Source organism: Myotis myotis, unplaced genomic scaffold, assembly GCF_014108235.1.
Source record: "Myotis myotis isolate mMyoMyo1 unplaced genomic scaffold, mMyoMyo1.p scaffold_m19_p_1, whole genome shotgun sequence".
Lineage (NCBI taxonomy): Eukaryota > Metazoa > Chordata > Mammalia > Chiroptera > Vespertilionidae > Myotis > Myotis myotis.
The window spans coordinates 18,114,213-18,127,452 of NW_023416313.1; the positions used below are offsets into that span (position 1 = coordinate 18,114,213).

General features: G+C 39.2%; 1 protein-coding gene across 1 annotated transcript in view; it reads left to right on the top strand.

Moving 5' to 3' along the window:
* The first annotated feature begins 8,925 nt into the window (after positions 1-8,925).
* The window catches only part of LOC118660583 (zinc finger protein 217-like), a 31,605-nt gene continuing 27,290 nt past the window's right edge, over positions 8,926-13,240 (top strand). The window contains 1 exon segment of the mRNA XM_036318164.1: positions 8,926-8,961. Coding sequence (XP_036174057.1) covers positions 8,926-8,961 — 36 coding nt within the window.

A 13,240-nucleotide genomic window follows, 5' to 3' on the forward strand; every position in this document is an offset into this window, starting at 1 on the left:
TTGCATTAATTAGTACATATTTAATTAGATTTGCATTAATGATATAAACAAAATGTAAAAATTCATTTTTATTTATGTTGTCATTTTAGAATCATTAATCAACTGAGAGGTATGAATAAGTATGACAGGAGTTTGAAATTTGAAAATTGAGTACTTTTTTAATAAATCTGGTATCATTACAGTAATTATAATTAGTAAAAACTCAAAGTGACATGGGGTCTATATAGTCCCATTTTTTAGTGTCAGCTAAATGGGGCTAACTCCCCAAAAATATACATATTTTTCCCACAACACACACAAGCACATGTGAGGAGCAGATCAGGTTTGGGGAAAGTTGATAGGTGTGTCCCCGCCCCAGAGAGCCACCACTCAGTCTGCCTTGGATTCTTCCCAGAATTCAGCAGGATAGACCGAGTCAAGGGGGTGGGGCCACCGGGAGCTTGGAAAGTGGGGCTAGAAGACCTACCAGAGGAGGAGGCTCCAGTCAGGATCACAGAAAGTGGGAGGAACAGTCCCTGCCCCTAAACCACATACTTAGTCACTGACACCTCTTGAGTCTGTCCAGACCTCTACACGTCAACCCAGGCGGCTGACTCCTTAGCATGGCCAAAGCTCCCAGCTTCCCTGGTCCATAGGGAAACCAGAGGGTGGGTCATTGCTTTCCCCCAGTCTGATGCTGCACAGAGGGGTGTGCTCCCGCCAAGAAATATGGTGTCTGTGGTACAGTAGAGTGACTCAGCACAGGGGGTCCTGAGAGTTGTCCCCTCAACTCTCTCCCCAGAGCCACAAACCCCAGTCTCTACTCGCACAACTCTAGTCTGCTCCGCCTTCCCTTCGCCAGAGCCCAGAGAAGTAGTTGAAAAAGAGATATGGTGTGTTGGCCTTTCAAGAGGGTGCCTGAGTTTCTGGTAGACTCTCTGTCTCTCCCTGGCAGACAGAACCCTCACTGCTTTTCACACCAGATGTGAGCACCTCTTCCAATCTCTGGTGCTCTGAGCTGGGGAGCCTGGCTTGGGCTTGAGATCCCACACTTATCAGGGGAACTCCTCCCAGCTGAGATATCCCTCTAGAACCTCAGGTGCCACTGGTGAGAGTAGGGCCAGCCCTTTTTGCGTCCCTGCCCTTCCTACCAGTCCCGATGTGTCTTCTTCTATAAATTCTTCACCATAAGACTCCTCTTCAACAAGTCTTCAGTTGGTGATTCAGGTTGATTGCTCTATATTTCAGTTATTACTTTCAGTTTGGGGTGGGAGGAGGTGGGTGTAACATCCACCTACTCTGCCACCATTGTGGACTGCAGAGACAGCTAATGCTGCCTACCAGGTGACTGATAATGTCAGAAAATACTGATATAACTGATAATATGAAAAACATGGAGAGATCCATGTCCCTAGCATGCATAGAAGGGGAAATTTCTTGATTATGCCATAACAGGATATGTTACCTTTTTGGTAAGAAAATTTTAGTGGATTAAACAATCAACATTTATAATTTATTCAAGCAAAAACCTGTATCCAGATAAGAAACAAGATTAACTGACCCATAAGCAGCAACTCAGTGATTCAGAATATGGGGAAGTACTACCATCTTGGAACAACAGCATTTGGAGCATGAGTCCTCCTTGGTGGGCACTTCAGAGAAAGAAGCACCTGAATGATCATAGCTGGCTTTCCATGCTTTGGTCCAAAAAATATATATGTAAATTCTGCTCATGGACATTGAACAGAGCAAATCACATGGCCCTAATGATCTTCAAGCGGATGAAAAATGCAGTCATATTTGTGCACAGCACAGAGAAAAATGAGATACTGGTGAGCACTGATAATATTTTTTCCATACAGCCTAGTATTTAAAGTAATTGATTTTGGCATAGGGATTTACAGTATTGGGCACATTAGTTAGATTACCTGGGCCTCAACTTTCTGATTTATAATATGGAAGGCAATAATATTGGTCTAACAGAACAATTAGAGAATCGAAGGAGGTAATTACTGCAGACATATGGCACTCAATGATATTATTCATTATCATAACCATCATCGTCATCATCAATATCATTGTCTGTATCACTAGCTCTTGACAACATGTACCACCAAAGCTGATAGATTTTGATGGCTGTTATTAATATTCATAGAAACATAGAACATTAGAACTGGAAGGACTTTAGAGGTTAGCTAATTCAGTCTTGTTCTTTCATTAATGATAAAACAGATGCCCCATTAGGTTAAGAGAACTACCCAGGCCAAAATCACCTTAGTGGAAGAATTGGCACCAGTGTCCTTTGGTCTCAGGAAAGGACAATTGGGACCTTCTACCAGACATGGACTAAAAATTTCCAAATTTTTTTCTTATAGTTAAGCCTGTTCCATGTTACCTCTTCTCATTGTAATCCAATCATTAGTAGGTATTTTGTAATTAATTAAAATCTTCCCAAAAGATGCCAGCTCAATGACTGTATGTGCATGGCAGACTATGTGGAAGAACTGAAGAGCTGGTAGTGGGAGAAAACATATTTTCCAATTTCTAAGAACAAGTCACTGATTGAAATTTTGATTACACTGTTCAAAATGAGGAAATTTAATGGTGGAAATGACTAAGAAAAAAGAAAAGAGTGAAAGTGTTAATAGATTAGTTTACTTACTACATTCAATAAATCATTGAAAGGAAGGCAGCATAGGACTTATAATGATATAAATATTTTTTGGTTTTTTTTTCCTCTAAAAACAGCACAAAAATTCTATCCTATCCTATATTATAAAGAGGTAATACCCAAATTGACAATCACTCCAACACACAAGATGGCCGCCCCCATGTGGTCAAAGATGGCCGCCCCCATGTGGACACAAGATGGCTGGCAGGGGAGGGCAGTTGGGAGGGACCAGGCCTGCAGGGGAGGGCAGTTGTAGGGAAGACCAGGCTGGCAAGGGAGGGAAGTTAGGGTTGACTGGGCCAGCAGGGGAGGATAGTTGGGGGTGACCAGGCTTGCAGGGGAGGGCAGTTGGGGGTGATCAGGCTGGCAGGGGAGCAGTTAGGCATTGATTATGCTGGCAGGGGAATGGTTAGGGGGTGATCAGGCTGGCAGGCAGAAGTGGTTAGGGACAATCAGGCAGGCAGGTGAATGGCTGGGAGCCAGCAGTCTTGGATTGTAAGAGGGATGTCCCGTGGGATCGGGCCTAAACGGGCAGTCAGACATCCCTTGAGGGGTCCCAGATTGGAGAGGGTGCAGGCTGAGCTGAATGACACCCCCCCACACACATGAATTTCGTGCACCGGGCCTCTAGTTAAAATTATAAGAGTCAAAGAAGTTACAGAACTCAAAATCAAGAATATAACTAATGCCCCTGGAATTTTGGACTTTGTTTGTGGACGAAATTTGTACCATCTGGACATATATGAATAGAAAAGAAAAGGCCAGCCAACAATTGCTTAATAAATAGATAAGACATAATATGCTAAATGCCAAAATGTCATTTCAAATTTAGAAATGTTGCTTAAAAAACTTTTACAAGAATTCTACAACTGTTTATATAAAATCAAAAATTTTTCTTTTAAATAAATTACACTAGCTCCTCCTTATCTATAGGAGATATGGGCCAAGAATTGCTGTGTGGATGCCTGAAACAAGACATAATACCAAATACTCTATAAACAATGTCTTTTTCTATATATGCATATCTGTGATAAAGCTTAATTTATAAATTAGGCATAGTAAGAGATTAACAACAACTAATAATAAAATAGAACAATTATAACAACATACTGTAATAAAAGTTATGTGAATGTGGTATAGGCCTCTCTCCAGAATGTTATAAAAATTAAACAAAACTATGTTTATAGAAAAGTGCTTTTACTCAAAAATAATATTGTATATTTTTAATATAATATAAAAATATTGTATATTTTTATGTTGCCAGTTTCATTGCAGTCCAATGTTCCTTCCAATCAAAATTATTTGTGTTAGCTATAAAGCATTGGTATACATTTAGAAAATACAGAATTAGATTTCCTTAGCTTGTTAAAGAATAGCAAAAATTGTTAGAAACATAATAATCTGCTATACTATGTCATTTTATTTTAAAATACTAAAAGCATGTATTACTGCAAAAAATATGTTGCACAATGACAGTGGTAGCAAAAAACCATAAGAAACCTTATGAACAACACTGAAGATACAGAATGTAAAAAGTCAAAGAGAACAACAGACATGGAAACATTTTGTATTTGATAAAATCTCACTCTGACACATGGACATCAAACCTGAATAAATATTAATAGTGATTGTATTCACATTTGTAATTCAATAAAATGTAATTTTATATCCTTCTTTAAATCAGAAAAGTCTAATAGGAATGATTGATGAAATTAGAGATATATGAGAAATGAAAACGATGAAATCCATTATGTGGGAAATCACAATTGTGCTGCACTCACAAAAGCTTTAGACAGTTAGTTTCCAAACTTGAAAGCAGATATGCTATTTACAGGTGAATATTAAATTTTTGAAATTGTGCAGTTTCTCACCTTAAAATCTCCTCTTTGTCCCAACGTAATGTATTGAAATGTGTTAAATTTATATTCTGCTCCCCTACAGCACCAGGTCAATTAACAGACTATCACACTGCATAATTTTTCCAAGGTATTTACTTAATTAAAGGACATATACTAATATTATGTTGTGAAACCAGTAGTTTATTATCATTTTCGAGTACATACTAGTATTTTAAGATGGAAAATAGTAATTAACTTATCATGTCATAGCCCACAGAGTTCTGTGCCCAGTGTCACCTTCAGTGATTCCCTAACACTAGGGGCACACTGCCCTGCTTACCCGGGCAAGCACACTGCATGTAACAGCCATCACTTCAGTGGGTCAGACACAAAGGGAAAATGAAATATCCTTTATGACATGGTTAGGCATTCACCCTAAACCCATCATTCTAGCCAGTGGCAGAATTCTCCAGTTGAGTAGGTGTGGCATTTTCAATGAAAAATATTCATCTCCATCCAGCATTATCTTTATGGGCAACATTTAGTAATCAAAGCAGTCAGGCATAATTCTACAAGCACATAGTACACTTATTGAGGAATGCTTCAAAGAGGAAGTATCCACAACCCCTATATTTTATTGATTCAATAGGTTTACATCTTGTCTCTTTCCCAAAACAGATGGAGGTAGTTCTTCCTCTTTTTTTCCTTTAAAATGCAAGTTACTACAAATTTTGCTCCTGGAAATTGGAAGAATGTATTACTTATTTCTACCCTAACACACAACATGGCACAGCACAGCATAACAGAACTAGCATAGCATAGCATAGCATAGCATAGCATAGCATAGCATAGCGTAGCATAGTGTAGCATAACATGTGGGCGTGTGTGTGTGTGTGTGTGTGTGGTGAAAATTTTCTTGTCATCTACTCATTGTACTATGAGCATCTCAGATGCTCTTAGAGGTTTCAAACATGTCCTAATTTACCTATATTTTTTGCTTATTTGAATTATCAGGAATAACACAATCTTTGACATACATTAAGTTCAATAAATATTTACTCAACAAATAGCATTATTTAAATACATTTAAAATTAAAATGTAGCTACATGTTCCACACTCTAAGCACACTACTATAAAGGAAACAGAAGTATTTATGACAGCACAGAGCATCGTAAGGGCCTTCAATGTCTAAGCTGGAGGTTTCCATAGAACACACTTCACCCCTCACAGTAGACCATCTTTGCTTTGGGCATCTGAGAAATATTTTCTCCTCTGCAGGAGGAGCTGACTTATTGAGAGCGGGAGATGTGGGGCAGGGTAAGGCAGGGACAAACATGCTAGTCCTTCTGAAACTCATTTTTCTTCTCTGTGAGACAAGAGTTGAGTCATAGAACTAGACTTATTGGGTGGATTACTTTGTAAGTTATATAAATGTCTATCCAGCATGTGGTATACATGGAACTAATATAAGATTGAAGGTCAACTGTAATTGGAAAAACAGTCTCTCAGACCTACTTATAGTCAAACTCAAATAAAATATTCTGAAAACAAAACCAAACAAAGGATTTAGTCATAAAACCACAGGTTTAGAAGAGGATGTACACTTATTCTTTATCAGAGGAGGTGAGAGGCTGTCACTTATCTATCACCCTGTGCCCGTGGCTCTCTCTCTGAGAAGAGAAATACTTAAATTTTTTAGGAATATTTCCCAGCATGCTTTGTAGCTAGAGTTGATGATTAAAGTGTAGTCAGTCAAACATAAAAGTGTTTCCTTGTACTTTTAGAATGATTTTAATGCATATTGGTGCCCTTCTCTCCTCTTCCATTTTTCAGTTGCCCAGGATACATAAGCAATGGCTTGGGAAATCAGCACATGGGGAGACTTTGAGAATGGAAGTCCCCCACCCCCAATCTCACCCTGCTGCCCCTCAACAGCAACCGAATAGTGGCTTCTGACATTAAACCGTGGAGCTGTCGTTACTACTGTGATCCGTCACTATCCTTATCTTCTCACATCACTTAGGATGGCTTAGGACAATGGTTCTCAAGCTTCCTAATGCTGCGACCCTTTGATACAGTTCCTCATGTTGTGGTGACCCCCAATTTCATTGTTACAAATTGAACATAATTAAAGCATAGTGATTAATCACAAAAACAATACGTAATTATATATATGTTTTCCGATGGTCTTAGGCGACCCCTGTGAAAGGGTCATTCGACCCCCAAAGGGGTCGCGACCCACAGGTTGAGAACCGCTGGTTTAGGATGATGCCACTCACCTTCCAAGCCTAACTTATGAGTTCCCTTTGAATGAGCTCCTACTGTTAGTAACTGAAATATTCACTTCCCAACTTTTGTTTTCTGATCTTGGCTTTACTATTCTAAGTGACCAGGCCCCAGTGGGTTTAACCCTGCCCTTCCCCTTCACACATTCTGCTATGAACTCGTGTTCATCCCTTTCTTAGTATTTTGTCTGGCACTAGCCACTTTCTACCATCATCACTCATTCTCCTGATTTCTACTTCCATCTCATGTGTACAGAGAGCATTATCCATGGCGGATGGACTTTCCTGAATCCTCAGATTCATCAGGTCACTTTCCTTTTCCAAAAGCTGTTCGAGGAAGGGAGAGAGAAAGCTCTGCTCCTACAGTGAGAACCAGCAATTGTCACCTTAAGGGCTATGGAAATTTTAGTGTCACCAATTCCCCAATTCTTCAGTTTAATTCAATAACTAGCATTTGCTTCTGATTATGATATAACTAATACCTTCATGTGAAATACTTTTTAAAAATATAAGCATAAGGTAGCTGGTAGCCTATATAGGCTCAAAAGAAGAAAATAAAACAAAAATAAACCAGATGCAATCAAGGCCCTAGGGTCCCAAGAAAGTCAGGATCCAATGGCATAACACAATAGAGAACAAGGCCTGTGGAGAGAGCCAAACAGTAGGTAGAGGTTTGCCCACCTAATTGCTGAATTCCAAATTATTCCTCTGATATTGGGCCTAAATGGCATGTGTCCTTATCCTGTAAAACACCCATCTTCTTCTGACACTTTTCATGAATGTTTCAGTGCACAACCACATTAATTATTATGTATCATTCATTATGGCATTAAACCTATTATCTTGCATTGTTTAAAAATATTGGGTATAATCATTCCATTTATTTCTGTTGCTCTATTTCAGTTGCAATGGTTATATTTTTTCTCAATCTGATCTCTTTTTAAACTGTCTTCTCAAGCAAAATTGATCTACTCAATGGTTTACAATGAAACCTCAGTCTATTTTACTTCCAGAATATTAAATATTCTGTCTGAAATGTTTTTTCCCTATTCTTCCTCTCTTAGATAGTGTTCTTCCTTCAAAAGCCAGTTAATGCCTGTGACTTTGAAGGAGTCACTACTCTTACAAAAGTGAATCTGAATCCATGAGTATGCTAGTTTCTTAGGAAAAAAAAAATAGTCGTGTGTTGTTTTTTGTAATGTATTTGAAAACTTTTATATGTATCTTCTTTCCATCTATCATCTAATTATGTCTTCAGAAATTTACTTTCATATCTACCCACATGTCACCTAGTTTGTAAATACTAAAACAATTCACACTGAAATACCACTCCATGCCTACTAGGATGGCTACAATAACAGATGTTAGCAAGCATGTGGAGAAACTGAAACCCTCATACACTGCTGGGGGAAATGTAAAATGGTAAAGTCACTTTGTAAAAACAGGTAGACACCTCCTCAAAAAGTTAAATCAAGAGACACCATATGATCCATTAGTTTCTCCTTTAGGTATATGTCCAAGAATTTTTTTAAATTATGTCCAAAAACAAGTACACAAATGTTCACAGCAACATTATTTGTAATGTCCCCAAAATATAAACAAGCCAAAGTGCACCAACTAATGAATAGATAAACAACATGTGGCATAGCCATAGAATAAAATATCATTTGGTCATAAAAAGGAATGAAGCCTGGATGCCCGCTACAACTTGGAAAAACCTTAAAAAAATTATGCTATGTTAAAAAAGCCATACACAAAAAAACCACATATTGTGTTTTTTCATTTAGATGAAATGTCCAGAATAGCCAAGTTAATAGAGACAGGAAGTAGACTAGTGATTACCAGGGGCTAGAAAGAGGGAAATGTGGGAGTGACTATTACAGGTACATGTTTTTTTGGGGGGTGATGAAAATGTTCTGGAATTAGTGGTAATGGTTGCATAATTTTATGAACATACTCAAAGTCATTGAATTGTACACTACACACAGGTAAATTTTTGAGTATGTGAATATATATATATATATATATATATATATATATATATATATGCCTAATATGCAAATAGACTGAATGGCAGAACAACTGCACAACCGAACAACTGAACAACCAGTTGTTATGATGTGTGCTGACCACCGGGGGCAAGCATGGAACATGGTGAGCATTGGTCACAGCATGATGGTAGAGCAGGTGAGTGGGGGCACCAGACCAAGGTGGGGCGCCGGTCACTGTCATCGGGGTGAGCCTCTGGTTGCTACTGAAAATTCTTTGCTCCCACTTGCCGCCGTCCTGCCGGGTGCTTGCACCTGCCACTGGCCCCGATTGCCCCTGAGGGCTTCTCCACCTCCCCCTGCTCCTGAGGGGTGATCAGGGCAGCAACCGCTGCTTGCACCCACAGCTGGTGCTGGTCCCAATTGCTCTGTGCCTCAGCAGGGGAGCGGAGGCAGCAGGAGCGGGGCTACAGGCAGACAGGGACCAGGGCCGTGGCGGCAGCAGCCGGGCAGGGGCACGGAGGATGGGCCAAGACTCACCTCTGTGCCCACTGCAGCCTTGTGGACTACAGTTCCTTTCAAGGTGCACAAATTCATACACTGGGCCCCTAATACCTCAATAAATATGAATGATTATAGTGGGCAAATATGTATTGTTTGTCTTATTAGTGATATATTTTATTCCATAGTAGATACTCAAAATATTCTCATAATCAACTGATCAATAGGAGATTGGTGGAACTAAAAGAGATGAGATAAAGGAGTACTTCAAAACAATCCAACCCAATTTTTGTCTTTTTGGTTTATTATTTTTGTCAGCCTACCAATTGGCACACGTTTTCTTAACAAGTAACACCAACCGTAAGTACACAGCAGTGTGTGATTGTCAACTGCTGTGCTTGCCTAAAGAAACATGAAGAATGAAAATGAATCTACCCCTACCAATTCAGGTTTTTAGTTTTTGATCTCAATTTCTCAAAGACATTCCCGCAGTTTTAGTTAGGGGTGGGCTGTGTGTCTTTAAAACTGCATGGATCCAATCAATGTATTTAATGGTGTTTAACAACAGGAAAGTGTAAATGGAGACACTTGAAGTTGTCAGTTTACTGATAAAATCTTGCAGGGGTAAGTAATTGGAAGTCTCCTGCCCTTAGCCTTGCAGAGCAATCCTTGGTAAAATGACAGAACTTCTTACCTCCCTCTCCACCCCCGGTTTTCAGCTCAAATTAAGTAAATTAAAAAGCAGGTGATTGATCAGCTTTAGTTATTCACGAGAAAGACGCAAGCAAGAAATTTGCAAACAATAACTCAAGATTAAAACAAAATAAGCAAAAGCAAAAACGGAGGTCATGCTATGGCAAAAGATGCTATTTTAAATATCAAAAGTAAAATCGAACATGTGAATATCTTACTCTTTCCTTCTAGAGTAATTAACCTGAAATAACAGCCTAATCCATAGAGAAACCAGCAACATTCAAATAGAAAGACACAAAGATCTCTAAACCCTTTTTAAAGACTTGAATATGCTGAATCATCTATAGAAGCAACTAATGATGTTGCTAAGGGATGCACTTCTGTCCATTAAAGTCTTCTTTAATTTGCTCATGACAGGTAGCTGAAGTTTATTTTAAATCAGTATATTATTTTTTTTTCTTTCTACTTTGTTGGTAGAGATTTCGTATCCTTTCACTCATATCAATTTTTATTGAACATTCAAAAGCATTGCAGGGAAATGAGAAAACTGTGCAAATGGTAGTCATTTATTGAGGTGGTCAAACTTCCTTAGCCAAGCACTTCTCTTTCCTATAGTTTAATTTTGCATTGAGAAACAACGCTGACCTCATGTTTGTGTTACAGAATATACATGTTTGCGATTTAGTAAAACAGCATAATCCCATTTACATTGTTATTACAGTCTTTCAAAAATATATCCGAAAGAAGTCACTATTTTTATGAAAAGATGTTCCAGCAAGATGTGATTTTAAAAATGACATGTAGAACAGGCTGTGAAATAAACATGTTAATGAACAATTAGTCTCTTTGTTCCATTCAATTTCTTTCTTGCTAATTTTACTACCATTAATTAAATTTTGTTTCAGCAAGTTGGGTAGAAAATATTCTAAAGTAAAATATTTTGTACAGAAAGCTTTTTAAAAATTTCTTCTATTACAAATGAGTACTAGGAAGACATTACATCCTAAGTCTTTGCTGCTAATTGTAATATTTATTGGAAAAGCATGTGAGGAAAAGTAAATGGTAGTAAATATTTGTTTAGTTGGTCTATGTTAAAGCAGAGAGTGTCATCCAGGGGTAAGGAACAGTCAACATCTTAAAATCCTGATTCATCCTTTATTATGTATGTGTTCATGGGAAAAAAAAAATGTTTTACCTTTCTAAACCTTGATATCCTCATTTTTTAGGGGTGGGAACAGTCCAAACTGAATCCTGGGCTTAGCAGAACCAGTGTTGAAGAATTAAGGGAAAAATAGGAAGAATTTAGTCTCTTGCCTGACACATAACAATTTCACAAATCCTCCCTCTCTTCTTTCCTTTCTTCTTTCCTTCTTCTCTTGCTTCCTTTTTATTCCTTCCTGATTTTATTTAATTTACTAGACAGCAGGACTATTTTATCACTTCATTTAGGCCCCTCTCATCCAAAATTTTGACCATCTCAATCAATCTACATTATATTAATATGATAGACAAAAATTTAGCAGATTTGTTTTTATAAATATGCAACTTATGATAGTTTGACTTTAAGTTAATTGATTAAGTTCAGGTTGCCTACCATTAGGTAGTGACTTCTAAGTATTCTTTGAAAGACTTAGTAAGATATGTAACCAATGAAGCTTTCAGTTGAATATTAAATTTAGCAATGAACTGAAATAATTTTGCAAATATTTATTAATGTGAATTGTTTAAGGTTCCTGTCATATTTTATTTAAGATTGTGTACTCAGTTGTACATATATTTCTTCCTGTCAAAGAACTCTGTGGTCTTTTGACGAGAGAGAATCTAATACACTGTGGATTAAGTTGAACTGTTTGATTGTTATAAAAGCACATTGTCATTGCTATTATTGTGGTTTTACTAATTAATCTAACAAAATTTAATTGTCATTGGAAAAAAAACAATTGATATATTTTTCACATACCTGATAATGATGGTGAAATATAAAAATCCACATTGCTATGTGTACTCCATTGAATTGTCCATACCAACAACTACCTTCTGAAAGGGCGAGTAGTCGCAGGGCCTGACCACGCTGCTGGCGGCCTTGGGCACCGACTCCCCAGCCCACGGCGGGAAGCCCGGCGCAGGTTGCCACCCGCCCACCGCCCCCGGACCGGACCCACGCAGCAGCGGCGGCGGGGCGGGGCGCGTGCCCTCGCCCGAGGAAATGGAGGAGGAGGCGATCGCCGGCGCCCCCGGGAATGAGATGGAGGACGTGGACTTCCTGTCTGGGCTGGAACTGGTCAATCTGTTGGACCTCCGGCAACCGGACTGGCCCCTGGAGCCTGGGATCAGCTCGCCCTTGGGGGTGTGAGGACTGCGCCCTCCATCTTGCCCTGGGTCCTCCATTTTTGGGGCGGCCACCATGTGCTCAGGAGAGTGCCTTCTTCCCGGAAGCCCAGGCCCCTGCTGGCCATGCCCAGGATTTCTTTAAACTAACCAATGACAATCAAGGGACGTGTGCGCCAGAGAGATGACCGCATCCTGTGTAACAAGACCCGACTCTCGCCTGGCCAATCGGCGGGGCCCACAGTCCCCTCCCCTGCCCTTACTATAAAACCCACAATCCCATCAGGCCTCGCTCTCTTTCGACCACTGGGCTTACCGTTGTTGTATCGGTGAGTGTGGTCGGGGAGCCGAACTAGTTCGAATGAAGGACTCTTTGCTTTTGCATCGGACTGACGGGCTCCCTGGGGGTCCTGGGAACCTTGAAATCTGGGCACAACACTTCTACTTACACAATGGCTGCATTTAGTTAAATGTTTTGCAAAACATCATTTGAAAACTCAAGGCCCTTGGATGCAGGCATAATTCATTTTCACAAGCCATGATTCTAGAGAAATTGCTTCAAGTCTAAGTGAGAGAATCTATTACACAAAGGTGTAGGTGAAAAAGCATCACTTACAAGTAGTTTTCCTTTTCAAATACACAGACTTTTTTGCCAACAAGATGTTTTTGCTTGGGGGCTAAGATTTTACTGCTGAAGTACTGATCAAAATGTTTTATTCATTTTACAATTACACTAAGTGAAGAGGGGGTTGGAGCAAGATTGGTTAGATTGAACTCTACTTCTTCTTTTACAAGTGGATGTCCCTATACTTTTGAAGAGATCAAGAACAATGCTTCAAGACATCCTAACGAATAGCAAGCAGTGCTCAGATTTGGGATGTTCTCATTTGGAGTGTGTCTGATTCTAACTGGGAAGTAGTACTCTCACTTCTGTAAGCAGAATAGGTAAACTGTTT